The sequence below is a fragment of the Acromyrmex echinatior genome, chromosome 11 (genome assembly GCF_024713525.1).
Source record: "Acromyrmex echinatior isolate Ae372 chromosome 11, ASM2471352v2, whole genome shotgun sequence".
Classification (NCBI taxonomy): Eukaryota; Metazoa; Arthropoda; class Insecta; order Hymenoptera; family Formicidae; genus Acromyrmex; species Acromyrmex echinatior.
This window is the reverse complement of record NC_141862.1, coordinates 566,377-585,523: the sequence shown is the minus strand read 5'-3', so window position 1 is coordinate 585,523 and position 19,147 is coordinate 566,377. Positions and strand designations below refer to the sequence as shown.

At 31.8% G+C, this 19,147-nt stretch overlaps 1 protein-coding gene across 1 annotated transcript in view; it reads left to right on the top strand.

The window, feature by feature from the left end:
- Positions 1-744: 744 nt before the first annotated feature.
- Positions 745-19,147, top strand: part of alpha-Man-IIa (alpha-mannosidase 2) — a 22,061-nt gene continuing 3,658 nt past the window's right edge. The window contains exons 1-6 of the mRNA XM_011069912.2: positions 745-1,587; positions 15,474-16,828; positions 16,911-17,249; positions 17,525-17,833; positions 18,012-18,543; positions 18,652-18,804. Coding sequence (XP_011068214.1) covers positions 1,459-1,587; positions 15,474-16,828; positions 16,911-17,249; positions 17,525-17,833; positions 18,012-18,543; positions 18,652-18,804 — 2,817 coding nt within the window. The 5' untranslated portion in view covers positions 745-1,458. The remainder of the gene's footprint in view (positions 1,588-15,473; positions 16,829-16,910; positions 17,250-17,524; positions 17,834-18,011; positions 18,544-18,651; positions 18,805-19,147) is intronic.

Sequence of the window (19,147 nt, the reverse complement as noted above, 5' to 3'; positions counted from 1 at the left end):
AAAGGTAAAATGAGAATGCGTCATTGAAACAGCCAATTAGCGCTATTCGGAATAACGCAGAAAAATGCTGATTGATTGCTTCTATGCGCATTCTCTATTCCGCAGTCGTTTTCCGCACTGCATGATTTCATCTTAAGGGTCTGGACTGGAATACAGGAGATCGATTCTGTATCTTAAAACGAGGGGGTCGATTCTATATCTTCAAACAAGATGAAAATTACAAAAGCGATTAAATTTACTAGATGTTGACCAATGAAATAATCAGTATTCTAGTAAATTCGTTCACTTTTATAATTTTCACCTCATTTCAGGATACAGAATCGATCCCCTAATAAATTTGTTCATTTTTATAATTTTCACCTTATTTAAAGATACAGAATCCCCAGAATCGATCCTCTGTTGTACACTCTAACAGAAATGCTAAACAAATTTATGATTGGTTTTCCTAACCTATGCATCTCGAAAAGTATACCTCATGGCGAGCCGGCATCTTTCCATTGCGTATGAGCGGATGATCGAATGAATTGTTAAGGTGAATTCACACGGTACGGAAAACTACTGTGGAATAGAGAATGAATGCGTCATAGAAGCAACCAATCAGCGTTATTCTGCGTTATTCCGAATAGCACTAATTGGTTGTTTCAATGACGTATTCTCTATTCCGCAGCCCTTTTCCGATCATGTGATTTCATCCTAAACTCTATGGGATTTCGGCCTATGAGCGACGGGCGACATCATGAATACGTACCTTTAAGTAGAACGCAGCTCATATTCGCATCTGCTTGCATCGCAATATTTCGTAGCTATGACAGATTTTCTAACCTGAATAGTCGTCGATTTTTACGATTAATATTTCGGTTCACGAGATAAAACAACATTCTTTTTCTCTGTCAAATTTTAATTTTTACGCAAAATCGTATCAATTAACTGCATTTTTGTCAAGATTCGAGGTGGATGAGGTAGTCTTAATATTGAAAAGGAAAAAGCAAAAATAGCAGCATCGACGTAGTCCACATGATAAATAATCCACATGATTGAAAATGATTGAAAAAAACGATTGTGTATGTACATGTTTTCGTAACGATGACTATCACTACTGATGAACTCTGATGAACAGTGAAATAAGGTGAAATGGCTACTAGACAATATATTGGTTGATGGATAAATCATTTCGTTGTAAAGCGAATTCAAAGTGGCAATTGGATTTATGGAAATCGTTAATCAGACTCTTATTATCGGATCTGAAACGTCGAATAATTGTGAGAATATAAATTCCGTCCCTAATATGTAGTCCTTCTTCGTAACGGTGGATAAGTTAGGTTAAGACCGAATAGACTTAATTTACTTTTTCTGTCAATATCGAACTACCGGTTGAAGTTGACGAGAACTGCTGAATTTAATATTTACAATTGGTGTGGAGTTTAAATTTAAATTTAATGCAAAATCAGATTTGTAATAATGAGGACTAGAAAGACTATTGCCATTCTCGGAGCTGGTTTGATCCTGGCTTGCTGTGTGATGATCTATTTAATGATGGACCTAACTCTTCTTCCTCCTGGACAAGGTCCTAAACTTTCCATGAGCAACGTAAGTTATCGTTTAGTAATATATACGATTTTCAATAATTTTATTATTAATTAAGGAGAAGAGTAGTAGTTGTGAAATTATAGAGAATCTATTTTTATATTTTCTTTTTCTTATCGCTTGATCAACATATTCAAATTATCTTTCTTCAAATTATTTCTTTTTTCTTAATTTAGGCAGTATTTTCATTAATGCCTTTTTAAGCAATTTTTGGATTCAAATTAATGATTTGTGAAAAGTCCGTTTTTTCTTTGTAATTTTGCTCAAAATTTTTTATAAAAATATAATTTTTTAAAAGAACGAACAAAATGTAGTCTAATTATTATTTTTTTTAATAAAAAAGTCATGAAATTCGATTTAGTATTTACTTAAAAAATTGACAAATTCTCAAGGAAATACTTCAAAACTTTTGATGTTACAATGATTGACTTTTTGTTTGTCTATTCCAAATCAAAATTACAAGTAAAAAATTCTGTATTACATGACAATCAAATAAAAATTAAAAACACATTTTTTAGTTGTTTGTTCTGCTTCTAATCATTTCAACTGCCAGAAGATATCTATCTTTATATATAATTCTATTTTTTCCAAGTTTTTAATACATTCACTGATATAGGTTGTATTGGAGAAACACTGTTAAGCCTATTCTACAATATGCTCTTTGTTTCCTATTTCTTGCTTTTTCTTCTTTTGCAACAACAATTGTATTTCTTCTGAAGTTTGTTAACTTTTATCTCAGGCGATAGAAAACAAAAAACTGGATAAGAAGCAAAAAGAAAAGAAACAAAAAACATATTGTAGGATAGGCTTTAAAGCTATTGTGTCACTATTGTTCATTAAAAGGAGAGGGAGGAAGGGAATATAAAACAAGGATAAAATGACATTGCTGATATATGAACACAGTCATAGTATAATAATATATGTTTCACTATAGCTAGTTGCTAGTGGATGCTCTTGAACACCTACCTATACCTATACAGACTCCTCTATAAAAGTCAAGAAACACTAAATATCTCAAAAACATTCAGCTATAGCGAAAAAAAATGTAAGAAGCAAAGTTATAAGGCTGAAAAAATGTATCTAATGTTTGCTCTAATATTTGTATCTAATATTTGAGAGCAGTTGTCACAGAAAAATCCAAGTATAAATTACAAAAACCTAGATGCATGCCAAATTTCATTATTTTATATAATATTAATATACCTTCGCATCTTTAAGCAAAAATTTAATAAAAATAACATATTACTTTATTACTTGATTACTAATTTATTAAACTTATATACATATGTAAGTGATATAAGTTATATAATTAAACTATATATATATATATATAATTAAACTATATACATATGTGTAGTGATAAAGTTCTATAATATAATATATTAATAACTGAAATATTATACATTCTCGAAAAAATAAAGATGATATTATACTTAATAATTGTAATAATACTGTAAGATAAAGTGTATACAATATATCACCAGCTTGATTCAAAAATTAACATTAAGGATGTTCCTCGATTGCAATTATGCTCAACGTAATAAGCACATTTTTTAGTGTTCACCATTATGAAAATTTTTATGAAAATTTATTTCACTTTTATATAGTATAAGATATTCCATAAGTTTAATGTTTTCATACAAATTTTTTTTATACAATATAAAATGCCTCCCGCCTTCATTATTGTCGCCTTCATTATTAAAATTTAAAAAATAGCAACTTTACTTATTTTGTTCAATGGTTTCTTAAAAAGGAACCGAAAGTCATATTCAGACAAATTTCATATTATTCCTTGTGATATCAAGTTTTATGTCTCATTATTTAAAAAAAATTGTTAAGAAAAACTTTTTTATAGTGAATAAAAAGACATTTTCGAATAAGCTTTGGATAGGGATCCTATGTATATGTATATATACACTTATTGACAAAAGTTAAGAAACAAAGTAATTGTTCGAAAATTACTCTATATTATTTATTTTCTAAGATACATAGCTTAGAAATCATATAATGAGATAACAGTTCATATACCAATAAACAATAAGTTTTTTCTCAAATATATCATACTTATATATGAAGATCACAATTAAATTAAATTGAAGAAACAAAACAAAAATTATGTGACAAAAGTTAAGAAACATACATTAAATATCAACTTATAACATAAACAATGATGTATAAATGTCTGTAATTTTTGTAATAATCTTAGGTTATTAGTACAATAGAATGTTGGAAAATCCTTGGATTTAAGGATTGCCTGACATCTACGTGGCATTGATTCGATTAGTCGAATACAAAATTTGGCCGGTATTTCTGACCATATTTTCGTGATTGTTTCCATTAATTCTGCTTTATTAATAAAAGAATGATTTCCCAATTGACGTAATCCCATAAATGTTAAATTATTCAAGTCTGGGTACTGACTTGGCCACTTAATTATATTAACGTTTTGTCCGTAAGAAATGTCTTAATTAATTTAGAAGAATGTTTAGTCATTATGTTGAAATGACTACTCTGATAGCATTTTCTCGTTGACAAATGGCAACATATAATTTTGTAACATGTCACAATACACAAATTTATCCATTGTTTCCTTTATTTGTTTAATGGACCAGGATCTCTACGAGAAACAATCCCACACCATCACATTATCGCCACCAAATTTTACGGTCGGTTTTAGATATTTAACATTACTTGTCCGATAGGGCGTCGTTATTTCTGGAGTCATTTCCATATAAGTTAAATTTACTCTCATCATTCTATAAAATGTTTGATCACTCAGTAGCGGTCCAATTAATGTGCTTTTTGGCAAACTCCAAACGAACTCTTTTTTTTTTTTAAATATAGAAATAAATGGTTTCTTACACGCTTTGCGTGAAAAAGATTCTCATCTAAACGACGGCTAACTGTCCTGTTGCTAATGCTGTGCAGACCCAAATGATTTTTAATTTCGGAAGCAATGTAAAATGGATTGGATTCAGAGAGCCTTGTAATTCGACGATTTTGCTTTTGAGTTGTTTTTCGCGGTCTCCCTCCGTTTTAACAAATCCGTAATCTTGAAAACATTTTATAATTTTCGTGATAATACAACAATTCACTTTTGCAATATCAATTTTTTTTTGGCTATTGTTAAATATTTCAATTATTCTTTGTTTTTCAGTTTCAGTTAAACGTTGCCTTATTGCCATATTTTAACGTAAATTGTGATACGAACTACACACAGCAATGTCGGAGAAAAGACTGAGCATCGTCGGACCTGTTTGTTTACATTCTTTTCTCATTCTTACTCAAAGGAAGTTTCACAACTATCCGGAATCGTTTTGATTCTCCATGAAATATGTTGTTAAACACGAAAATCTAAGAGACACGTATTTTTTATACGTGCCCTAACTCATGTTTAAGATGTGAAACACCCTTTTGAAAAAAACAATATTTTTCTTTCGAGGCGAATATCGTCGGAAGTATAAAAGATAGAAAAAAAATGTTTAAACAAAAGTTGTGCGGTTTCAAGAGTACTTTAAAGTACTCTTGAAACCGCATAAAGAAAAAAAAATTTTTATTTTTTGTTTAACAAAATACCACCATAATTTTCTTAAATTTTCAAATTTTTTTTTATCAGATTAAAGATTATTTTTTTACAAATTCAATCATGTGTAACATTATATTACGATACATCATTTTTGAGAATTAATTATTAACGCTTCCGTATATATGATATCCATGTTCATATGCGTAAGTAATTGTCGGAACAATAAAATACATAAATCAACGAGTAAGGAAATTGACGTGATTGATATTTGTATTATAACATTACAAATTATAAATAATGTTAAGAGTTATAATAATTTTTATTATTTCTCCTTAAAATGAGTAAAACCTTTTTATTCATCTCTGTACATTATTTCCTTATGATATTTTAAGATTATTCTCTTAAAACACATATTATATATATAACGAAAAAATTTTTATTCAGTGTTATCTTAGAATAAAACTTTTATTCAGGGTTATCTTAAAATAAAAATGTCAAATCGTTCTGCAGAAGAAATGACATTGTAGGAGAACAATTTCTTCGTTCTCTTACAATATCATCCCATATATTTTTTTATTTACGAAAGTATGAGATTATAGATTTTGAATAAAAAATGAATTTTTTAAAGTTATTAAATGTCAATTTTTCATAGGAACACGTATTTTTATAAGTTTCGAAATTATAAGATTTATGTCCCGAATTTAAATTAAAAAAATTTGTTGGCATATATTTTTTTCTAAAATATAAACTTTAAACTTTATTTTCCTTTTTTAATTATTAGATTTCATTGATTTGAACAAAAGATATATATTTTTTGTATATCTTTACGTACCACTACTATATTCACTTATGTTTACATATTTGCAAAAATAAAATATTTAAACAAATAGATTTGTTAATGATGTATAAATCCTTCATTTGGAATAGTTAAAGAAGCTATGTGAATTTTTAAATATTTTTTAAGCCATTTAATCCATTAAAAAAAATACATCGGACATATGAATAACCCCGTATACATTTAATGGATAAAAAAACGTATACCATGAGGGTTAAGAACCCTGAAAATCACTACTTTTAGACTGGAAAACCAGGAAAAAATCTGAATTCAAATCTAGAAAAATGTTGGATCGCTGGTCTGGCCCTGATCCTAAATCCTGGTAATATCGGTTGGACTTTTTGAGGTTATGTTTTTGTCGAACAGATACTATATTTTTAAAACAACAGATTGTGTTAGAGTCCTAAAACAAAAACCCATAAATCACAAAAACTCACAAAAACCCCCCAAAATCTGGGTCTTTGTCAACCTTATGATCCACAAGGATTCATATGAAGATCAAGTTGAATTTTTTTAACGGAAGCCCCATTTTTTGCATATTTTTATTGTAGTTTATTGCTTTTTAAATTTCTTTTTCAAAACGCTATAATAAAGTATTTTATTGAGTAACATTTTCAGTTATGAGACTTGAAAGTTGTTCGAACGTTTTTACACTAAAAAAATGAAATCGCTTTAAACAACATTTAGAAGGTTTTTATTGTCAGACACCTTGGATAATACTAATAAACACTGCAATACACTGTAACTTATCTCATAATTTAAAAGTACTGAATGAAAAAATACTTTGTTATATTTTGATAAGTTTCTGAAATAAGTTACAATATGCAATAAAAAATACAGGATTCCATTAAAAAAAAATTGACTTTGACCTTTATATAACCAAAAGTATGAAATGAGATTCAAAAGATAATAATCAAAGAAATATATATAAAAAAGCCAATCAAAACCAATACCAGCTGTTCGAGAATACAGAAATCTTTTTATTCTCGTGTGAATGTAACAATAAGAAATAAATAAACGTTTCAACCCTTCATTTTAAGTCCTTTTCAATATAAAATACATCTAAATTACATGAATAAACCTATCTAAAAATGTAATTACAGCCAGTACAATAAATCTTTCAGAGTGGTGAAACATGATAAATTTGCTGTTCTTCTTTATTCAAATGCCAATTTGCTATGTAATGAATAGCCAAGTGATTACCATAAATATTGAAATTGTACAATTATATTATAAAAACTTACATAAAATAAAAATGTCGTATACATTGCGTCAATAGGTAAAGCCACCTCGCTCATCAAATTGTTAGATTTTCTATGTAATTATTCATAAGAAAAATGAAAAACGAAAAAATTGAGAATTGTTCAAATTATTTGTCTGAGTTTTAATTTTATTAGACTTACACGTTTCTCACGACTCGACGGTCTAGATCTTGTGTCGGCGGTCAGAGTTAAAATGAGAATCAAAATAATAAAGTCAAGTAATTATTGAAATAAAAATAAAACTAAAAACAGGAGGGGAAGAAACACGTGCGATTCTGCAAACAAATCCATATATAGTGGGTCTAAAGAATAAATATCGTTTTGTAAATTTAAACTCTTAAAGATTATGCGTTTCGCGAGTTTCCTCCATGTCCATTCTTGGAATGCCAACGTTTCATGAACTTTCCACTTTATCAGGCCGGAGCAGCCTGATACTGAGCTGTTCCTTTTATATTATGTTATTTGTTGGAGTGGCGCGCGGAAAGAAGAAAATTTTGGGTTTGGGGGGGGGAGGTGGGGGAAATTGGTCGATCTTCAATAACTGAGAGGTTTTTCATATTTTATTTATATTGTTACCATTATCTCTATTTAGATTGTTAGGGTGTTTTTGTATCTCTATAGCTTTTCTATACTTTCTTAGAAAGTATGATGTAATGTTGGTTATTGTGGTCGTTTTGTCAAACAGTATTTGATGTCCTGCTTCAATATTGCGTTCTGAAAATGCTGACTGCGTGGCGTGTTTTAGCCTGACATCACGTTGGAGTTCTTATCCGTAGGTTTTCGGACCATTTTCCCGATTTCTCCAATGTATACTTACTGCCTGGAACAAGTATACATATTTTGTATACTCTTGCGAGTAGAGGTCTTTGATCTTTAGGATTTTTTAAGATCTGTCCTATCTTTTGGAGTAGTATAAAGATAGTTTGAATATTGTGTTTAATATCCTGCTAGTCCGATCTGTTGTTCCTTTGACACATGAGAGAATAGATAGGATTCTTTCGTCTGATTGTGTGTCATGACGTTGTCTTGTTTCCATATTTATTGATTGTTAGTAAGACTAATTTTAATGGTTGAATTCTGTCTGTAGATGTTCTTTGTCAGAGATGATGAAAGCTCTATGTACAAGTGAGTTGATTGTAGACTATTTTTGTGCTAGGTAGTGATACGACTCAGCATGTAGGTATCTATCTTTGTGTGTTGGTTTTTTGTACATTTGATGGCCTAAGGTACCGTCAGCTTCTTAGAGACAAAAACTAGGAAGGGGAGAGTTTTCCGTTTTCCTTTACGTCTATAGTGAAGTGGATATTTGGATGTTATTGAAGAAAATAAGGAATTTACGGAGTTCGGTTCTGCTGTGTCTCCATATCATGAATGTCGTCTACATAATGGAACCAAATTTCTGGTTTTTTGGGTGTTTTTCGTTGATGAAATGGACTGCAAGGTTCACGAAATTCCAAGAATAGATCTGGACACGGAGGAAACCCGCGAAACGCATAATCTTTATATAGAAAGCACTCGTGGAAACCTCACGAAATTTAAACTCTTTCTGTTGCTTTATATGGATCATTTCAAAATTAATCTTTTATTGAGTACTCTTTCTTCGTCTAATATCTTCCCAATCAAATTCATGCTGATGACTAATTCTGTATTCAGTTATTACAGAATGTTGTGTCGTGTTCCAATTTATGTGATTCCTATGTTCATTTATGCGTTTCTTCAAATCTTCATCTATCTGTTTGGCCCACATACGATGCTTCACAATCTTGGCAATCAATTTTATATACAACTGTTCGAAATAGATTAGAACGAACGTCTTTACGATCCCTGATGAACTTCTTAAGATTATTAATCCCCTTGTATGCCATGTATATTACGAAGTCTTTTTAAAAAAATTTTTTTATTTTTTTCTAGTAAAAATGGGATCAAAGGTATTGTAAAAAATCTGTGATTAATTTTCCCTTTGTTATCTTGTCTTTAGGTGTGTTAACTGGTCATTTTGTTTAAAGTTTTTGACCTCAGTTTTTGATTTCAATGGGTATCTGTTGTTTATAAGAATTTTAATTATTAATTCGAAGTTCTCCTGATGAAAATAAGAGTGGGACAAAGAAAAAATCCTATCTATTAATCCAACGATTGTTCCCATTTTTTGGCATAGAGGATGTCTAGAAAAATAATTTAAGAAACGACCAGAAAATGTGGATTTGTGAATACCAATTATGAATGAGAGAATTTCCTTTTCTAATTAAGTTAACATCAAGAAAGTTTAACTTATTCCCGCCCATTTCAATTGTAAATTTTAATCTGAGGGTGGTATAAATTAAAAGTGTTCTTCAGTGTATTAGTGTGTGACGTATCATATGTTAACGCAATATCATCAACATATCTCACATAAAAGAATGGTGAAATTAAAAGATCCTGTAATGCTTTCGTTTCTAGATCTTTATCTGATACAACGATAATGGTGCCATCGGTACACCAAAAGTCTGTTTGTAAAATTTGTCATTGAAGTTAAAATATGTTGAATTGAGAACTAATTCTAAAGCTTTAAAAAAATTCCCTTTTGCTCGGGTTTCTTTCAATGAGATACCATCCTCTCCATGCCTTTAATCATCAAGTCGATAGATACATTTGTGAATAATGAAACCACATCAACAAATAAAAGAACTTTGCTATCAGAGATTGTCAAGTTAGAAACATGTTTAGTCAAGTGAAAACTGTTTTTGATAAAATTGTTAGCTACTGATATGCTTTCGTGAATTATGTCATATAAAAAGGAGGCTAAGTCATAGAGAGGACTCTCTATTAAAGAAACTATAATACAAAGTGGGTATCCTATTTTGTGTATTTTGGGAAGACCATATGCAAGAGGCGAAACAAGTTAGAAGAGTTTAATTTATTATAAACAGAATTTGTTACGAAACCGCGTTGCTTTCATCCTTTCAATAGTCTTAAGTTGTGTTATCATTTTATTAACTGGATTGTGTGTCAATATCTTATAAGTCTCGGTGTCAGACAGTAACGGTTCCATTTTTTGCACGTATTTCATCAAGTGCCACTACCACATTACTCTTATCCATCCTTGTAAAAAGAATTTGTGGATTATTTTTAACAAATAATTTTGTAATTGTGATCAAAGAAAAAATTCGCTTCTCTATGCCAGTCTTTCTAGAACATGCTTATTTTATCCCCTTGATCAAAGAAAAAATTCTATTCCTAGTCTAGTTTCTCTAATGTTGGTAATTTTAATCTGACAAAATTATGTTCGATGTATTTAACAAATTCAATCATTTCTAATGTTGAACGTTGACAAGCAGAAATTTTCACTTAATTGTAACAACTTTATATAATCATTACAGTACATTTTCTTAACCCTATAATTTTGTTTCTTACATTATTTTTCGCTATAATTAATCGTTTTCAAGATACTTTAACGTTTTTGAACTTTCCGAGCAAAGTTGGCAAAAACCCAATTTTTTCAGAAAAAACCTAAATTTTGGGAGTTTTTGTAGTTTGTGGGTTTTTGTTCTAGAATTCTAGTACAGCCATCTATTATTTTAAAAGCATAATATCTGTTTGACAAAAACATAAAAGTCGTCCTCAAAAAGTCGTCCAATGGATACTATTAGGATTTAAGACAAGGATTTTATTAATATAATTTATACAATAAAATTGGAAACAAGACCGTTTATGTTAAATACATTACTTTAAATACGTAGCGCCACTATTATCATTTCTGAAATTTATTTATTTATATGAATATATATAATAGTTCAACATCTTAACATTCAGACCGTAGTGGTGCTTCGTATTTAAAGTAATATAATTTATGTTTGTTTTTTAAATCAGGCTAGTGATAGTCTACTTTATAGTACTATTGCAATTATTAAGTGTAATATTATCTATATTTTTTCATAGACTGATATAATTATTTAATTATATTCGTATATATTACGCGACAGCATTTTTCATACATGAAAAACTCAAATTTTTTGTAAAAGTAGAGATGAAATCTAGTACCGACGTGCGTTTAATTTGATTTGATATTAAATCATTTGTGATTTTTGTGTACGTTCGAAGTTTAGAGGTCACTTCGTCTGTGGCGCAAGATGAAATTTTGCGATTGTCTGAACATTATGTACATGTTTCCATAAAATCGATCGCTGAATGAGAAAAACAATTAAATTAAAGGAGTAGAGAAAAGTGATGAAAAAATGTATTAGGTGTACAACTTTGCTTCCGCCGTTTTTTTTTCCGAAATTCGAGGCTTTATTGTAAAAAACTGGTTATACATTTATGATTCAAAGTATTGTTCATCGCTGGCCACTACTTTCTTCCATCTTTCGGGCAGCGTACGAATCCCGCGTCGAAAAAACTGGTCATCTTTTGAGGCGATCCACGAATCGATCCAATTTTTTATTTCTTCATAAGACCGGAAGTGTTGGTCAGCCAGGCAGTGTGCCATTGGTCGAAACAAGTGATAGTCAGAGGGAACAACGTCTGGAGAATACGGCGGGTGGGATAAAACTTCCCATTTCAACGTTTCCAAGTATGTCTTGATCACTTTCGCAACATGGGATCGAGCATTGTCATGCTGCAAAATCACTTTACGTGTCTCTCGTTTGTCTTTCAATGCTCGGTTCAAACGCATCAATTGCGTTCGATACTGATCGCCTGTGATTGTTTCAGTCGGTTTTAACAGCTCATAATACACTGCGCCGAGCTAGTCCCACCAAATACAGAGCATGACCTTGGAGCCGTGAATATTCGGTTTGGTCGTCGACGTGGAAGCATGGCCGGGAATTCCCCATGATTTTCTGCGCTTGGAGTTATCATAATGAACCCATTTTTCGTCCTCAGCCACAATGTGATGCAGAAATCCCTTCCGTCTTTGCCTTTCAAGCAGCTGTTCACAAGCAAACAAACGCCGTTCAACATCTCTCGGCTCCAACTCGTACGACACCCAATTTCCTTGCTTCTGAATCATTCTCATGACTTTGAGGCGTTTTGAAATGGCTTGTTGAGTTACTCCCAATGATCGTGCCAATTCTTCTTGATTTTGACACGAGTCTTGATCAAGTAATGCCTTCAATTCTGCATCTTCGAAAACCTTCTCTCTTCCACCGCTATGCCGGTCTTCGACATCAAAAGCACCGTGAAACGTTGAAACCACTCACGACACGTTCTTTCACTAATAGCGGCCTCACCATAAGTATTTGAGAGCATTCGATGAACCTCAGCCGCAGATTTCTTCATATTGAAGCAGAAAATTAAAACCTCCCGCAAATGACGAGAATTTGGCTCGTAAACTGACATTTTCAATAGAGAATAACTTTATGATGCAGACAAATCGACTAATGTTTCTATGGAGTTATGTTGACAGATGCCCAAGTTTATTGTATGACGTCTATGATCTATTTATTTCGATCACCACTTATCGCTAAAACCATCTATAGGAAAACAGCGGAAGCAAAGTTATACACCTAATATAAACAAGCAATGACAATAAATAATAATAATAATAATAAATAATAATAATAATAATAAGTCAACCTATAATCATTTTAAATCTCACTATTGTTTTAATGTATCTAATAAGAAAGCATATGAGTAATGCAAACATTCTGTTTTTAAATTAAGTCCATTTTTCTGCATGTAGATATGAAGCATTTCTGAATTTAAACTCTTGAATGCTGTTCCAGTCAGGATCGTGTCCTAGATAACATTTGTCAAGATCAAAGGCCATTGGAGATTGTATTTTTTATTTTCATTTTAACGTAAAAATGAATTTTTAGTGCAAAAATGAAAATAAGAAGAATAATCTGCAATGGCCTTGATCTTAAAAAATTATCCAGGACATGATCCTGAACAATTCAAGAGCTTTTTTTTTCTTTGCTTTTTCTCCAGTAATCCCTAAATTTTCTTCTCTCTTCCCTTTCTACTTTTTTTTCCTCCATCTCCAATATAACTTCCTAACTTCCCTCTTCCCTTTAGTTTGTTCCTATCGCACCAGTCTTTGTACTTTAGCTCTTTCCTCTTCCTTTTTACCCTTTTTATCATTGCACCATATCCAATTCGCTTAATTTCTTCCCAACTTTCTTCTATACTTTTTTCTATACTTTTCATTTTCTGTGTCCCTTCTTCTTTTCACTTCTCTTCTTCTGTTGCGTTTGTGTATCTTTTAATTGCCTCCTCATCTCAGGCTATTATTTCTTCCTCCCATAGTCGTTCAGCTCTGTGATCGAATCCTTTTCTTCCCCATGCTTTTTGATCTTCAGGCACAAAAGTAAGTGGTCTGAGTCCATTCTTATTATCAACCTTAAAATATATAATCCTTCTTTATATCTTCCTTTCATCATTCTTTACGTCTTCATTACGTAATCATTCTTTACGTTTTCATTCTTTATGTGATATTACCCTTCACTCCTATATATGTATATTCACTCTCCCAGTCACATGGCGGGGAACACTTGCATATACAGTTCAATTACACATATCGGCCGGTTTTTTGCAATTTTTAACTGCTTTATCAATGAGATTATATTATTTTAAATTAGCCAATTAGCAATGTGAGCAATTGATATACACCCCACCTGGCGTACTTCTATTTACAATGTATAACCTTTATCTCTTACCCACAAAGCTTCTACCTCTATTTCCTATAGTTTTATCCTTGCTACATCTCTCCACACCCTCCCCTTCCATTTCCATTCCTCCCAGTTCCTCTATTATTATATTAAAATCCCCACTTATGATTAAATTTTCTTCTTCCTCTTCCTTCATAAATCCTTCCAACTTTTCCTCTAAATTCTCCCCCTTGTTCTTCATAAACAGAGATAACCCTTATTTTTTCATTATTTATTATTAAATTCGTACTTATTATATACCTTCTACCTTCTCTTATATTAGCTTATCTCCTTGAGATCTCTAACCGTTTCTTTTCCCCCATTGTAAAACTTCCTCTCTAACCTTACCTCTCCTCCCTTCCCTCCTAGCAAAATAACACTCCCATACATGTGTTCTTGGAAATCTGCCATTTAACCCAATCTTTCTCTTTTATCTATGTCTCACACAGGTTGATAAAATCAAAACCTCTCATCTCCAAAAATCCATATCCTTATTTCATATCCCTACACAATTCCAAAATAACATAGCCCTCTTCCTTTCTCTTTTCCTCTTATTACTCTTTCTGCCTTCCTCCTTTCACCTACACCTATTTTCTTTTATTTTCTTGTTCCTCCTTTTCTTTCTCACTCTACATTTCCCCTTCCTCTTTCTTTTGCTTGCTCCCTCTGCTCTCTTATCTGCCTCTTCTCCCTCTCTCATTTTTCCCCATCGTCTTCTTCCCTCTTTCTTACTGCTTCTCCTTGACTCAGCCGAAATTCTTCTCTCCGTTTCCCTAGCATTATTATTCATTTTAACCTCTCCTACTATGCCTTTATTTCTCCACCTCTTTTCTATCTCTGCTCATCCCTTCTACATTCTTTCAACTCTCAATCTTCCTAATCCTATTTTTTACCTCCTTTCCCTTATCTCTTTCCCTTACTTCTTTCTTCATCTATTCATTTTTTCCTAAATTTTCTTTTCCTTCCAGCTCAAATAATTTTCTGTAAGTACCTATACTCTCTCCCCTTTTAATTTATGCTTATTTTCCATAATTTCCTTGTTTTTCTCTTCACTCTCTATCTTGACTACATACACCATTCTCTCTAATCGCTATTATATTGCAATCCACCTCTAACTTCTCCTTTATCCACTCTTTTATCTCTCTTCCTCTCTGTCTCTCTTCCCTATCTTTAGTTTCTTTATCTCTTATAAATATTTATTCCTTTAATAACAAAATTTATTCTCCTTTCTTCTCTTTCACCCTGTTTGTCACCCAATTAAATGAGAATATGAATATATTGATTTTATCCTTGTGTTTAAAAGCGATATTAAAATTATCTTTATGACATAATTTATAATTTCATCTTTTATCTACAAATTGAAATAAAATCATTTTTATCTTATCTAAAATATTACGTATATCTTATCTTTATCTAAATAATTTCGAATTATATTCAAGCGAAACACTGCTAGTTTTCCAGTTTTTGAAAGGTGAAAGAATTACCAGCTGTGAAAGTATTAAAATGCAAAAATTATTTTATATAACTTAAAATGTACAGAAAATCTATGTTTTAAGATAAATTAACAATTTTCAAATACATCTTCTCTCTTAAGCTAGATCTGATGCAGTTTATAAAAAAATATTTGGTTTTTTTTTTTCTAGAATCAGTGGCTCCATTTGGAAAACAGACTGGCAAAATTAGAAAAGGACTTTGACAAACATCACAAAGTTATGAACGCTTTGCAGGAGCAAGCAGCAAAAATAAAAAATAATTTTGTACCTATTATACAACCAAGTCATTTTAATCACTCTAATACTAAGAATTCACGTTTAGAAAAAAGTTTCACATGTAATTTTAATATTCAGAAAGTCCCCAAGGTTGATATACAGATGTTAGAATTGTATAAGCAATTAGAGTTTGATAATCCAGATGGTGGGGTTTGGAAACAAGGTTGGAACATCATGTACGATGAAAAACAATGGCATCCTAATAGAAAATTAAAAATTTTTGTCGTACCTCATTCGCACAACGATCCTGGATGGTTAAATACTTTTGAAAAATACTATATGTTCCAAACAAGGAGCATATTGAACAATATGGTGATAAAACTGAGCGAAGACAGGAGACGCAAATTTATTTGGGCGGAAATATCTTTCTTTAAACTTTGGTGGGACGATCAGTCCAAAGAAATAAAAGACGAAGTACGTCGTCTAATTCACGACGGACAATTGGAAATTGTGTCCGGAGGATGGGTGATGCCAGATGAATCTGTATCTCATTGGATCGCTCAATTGACTCAATTAACTGAGGGTCATCAGTGGCTAAAATATAATCTGGATTATACACCAAATTCAGGATGGGCCATTGATCCTTTTGGTCTTTCTCCCACTATGCCGTATCTTTTGAAGAATTCAGGTTTGGAGAATCTTTTGATACAAAGGGTTCATTATTCAGTGAAAAAGAGACTTGCCAAGGATAAAAATCTCGAATTTCGTTGGAGACAATTATGGGACGATGACGGCTCTACAGAATTTTTAACTCATGTTATGCCATTTTATAGCTACGATGTTCCTCATACATGCGGCCCGGATCCAAAAGTATGTTGCCAATTTGATTTTTATAGGATGCAGAATTTTGGTCTCAGCTGCCCATGGAAAATTCCGCCGAAAACCATTACCAGAGCAAATGTAGCAGAGAGAGCGTTGCTTTTACTGGATCAGTATCGCAAGAAAGCGCAACTTTTCAAGACCAATGTAGTACTTGCGCCTTTAGGCGATGACTTCAGGTATACACATCTCACTGAGTGGGAAGCTCAATATGACAATTATCAAAAACTTTTCAATTATATGAACGAAAATCAACATTTGAACGTTCAAATACAATTTGGAACATTGAGTGATTATTTTGAGGCGATCAGAGAAAAACACAATTTTAATGAATTTCCTACATTATCTGGCGATTTCTTTACATATTCCGATAGAGATGATCATTATTGGAGTGGCTACTATACTTCTAGGTGTGTACAAAAGTTTCTTTAGACCAAAATCTTTCCATTGCATTTAAATAAATCATCTAATAAAATTCTTAAATCTGTATAGACCTTTTCATAAAAGATTGGATCGTGTATTGTTGGGTTCCTTAAGAGGATCAGAAGCATTAGCTGCTATAGCTTGGGCTAGAGGCAATGATCAATTAGTAGAAGGAAGTCTTGCGTCTCGTTTAAGCAAAGCTAGGATGTGGCACTCTCTGTTTCAACATCACGACGGAGTTACCGGAACTGCCAGAGACAATGTTGTAATAGATTATGCCCAGAAGATGATAATGGCGTTGAATAACTCAGCACATGTACTGCAACAATCTATAGCACATTTATTGAGAACTCCTCAAACATCACCTATGGATGTAGAAGCTGTGTATTTCTCATTGGATGAAACTAGGTATTAAAATATTTAATAACGAATAATCAATATTTTGTATATGAACTCATGATAATGAATTTACATACGAAATATTGGGTGCATTCAGTATTGAGCGCTCAGTAAGCTCTTGCATCTAATTGGCATATTCCATTAGAATTAAAAATATTGACCAAACAGATACAAGAGCTCTAAGCGGTCATAGTACTGCACCCATTGATTTTATGCATTCATATAGTGAATTCATATACATTTTATACCAATATAAAGTATATATGTAATTATTTTTTTCAAAGGTCGCATCACACGAGTGTGGGTGAGAAGCATGTTCTCAATCTTGGAGACGATAAGCCGTCGAGAAAAATTATCCTATACAATTCTCTCCCAAGAGAGAGAACGAAAGTGCAAACTTTAATTGTATCGACGCCATTCGTTAGAGTTACAGATCGAAGAGGACAGACTGTTAAATGCCAAGTGTCTCCTGTTTGGATTGGTCCAGCTGCATTGTCCACGGCTAGATATGAATTATCATTTTTAGTCACTGTACCAGGATTTGGTATTACTACATATATAGTTCACACATTACACAAAGCGTCATATACGAAGTAAGCACAATGATTATATAAAAACATTGATCATACAATACTATATGCTGTATACTACAGTAGTACAAAGTTTTATTAACTATTAAATATATTTTTTAAAATCATTTTATAAAATATTGCATGAGCCTTAACATACTAAAAAATAAAATTATTATAGACTTTTTTCTTTTTCGAACAGGGAAGTATATCTGGCTAATGTCACGATTTTCAACACTGACATAAGTTTTCCATCGATACCTGGTTTCAATCATTTGACAATTATGTCACATTCGCAAGAATTTTCAATTTCTCAACGGCCGAATTTATCCGCTTCTTTTGGGAAATCTGGTTTGTTGAAGGCTTTACGAGTCGACAATACTATGTTTCCTGTGCATTTAGATTTCGTAAAATATGGTACTAGAAGTTCCGGTAAAGATAGAAGTGGCGCTTACTTATTCCTGCCTGACAAATCGGAACCAGATGTGGTGTTTATGGACGGCAGGGCAATTATTCATTTAGTAACTGGACCAATTTTATCGAAAGTGTTTATAGAATTACCGTACGTACGGCATACTTGTACACTGTTTAATTCTCCTGGCAGTGATGGGCTCGGATTACATATATTAAATGAAGTCGACATAACGGAGACACAAAACTATGAACTTGCAATGCGTTTCAACACAGACATTGCATCCGGCAACCAATTCTTCACAGATTTAAATGGACTCAATGTAAGCATGTGATGTAATGAATTAAAAATTTTAGTTCTTAAAACAAGATTTGTTACACTTTTTTGTTGAGATATAATTGTGATGTATACTTTATCCAATTAATTTTAGATAATCCAACGGCAAAGATTTTCTAAGCTCCCCACACAAGGGAATTATTATCCGATGGCAGCAAGCGCATATATAGAAGATAAAAGAGTTAGGTTAACAGTTGCTACAGCGCAACCATTAGGAGTAGCCTCTATGGCGTCTGGTCAACTTGAGGTAAGTTAGTCTTCAGAACTTTGTCTTCAGAAAATATTGTACATCTTACAATTAGTGCAAACAAGTAAAATGAAAAGTTAAGCTATACTAAAAACTTACACAACATTACTTACGTAATAGTAATTTTCTTGAATGAAAAATATATTCATTAAAAATTTAGTAAAATTAAATATGCAGTATCATAGCGTTTTTCACTGGTAGAGCTGGTGTGTACTCAATGCACGTTAAAACCGTTGTATACAAATCGATGTAAAAAACGTTTAATAAAAATATAAAAACGAATTAAACCGCGAAATCCTCAATATATTTTATTGTGGTATTTGATAAAATATTGGGTATTTTA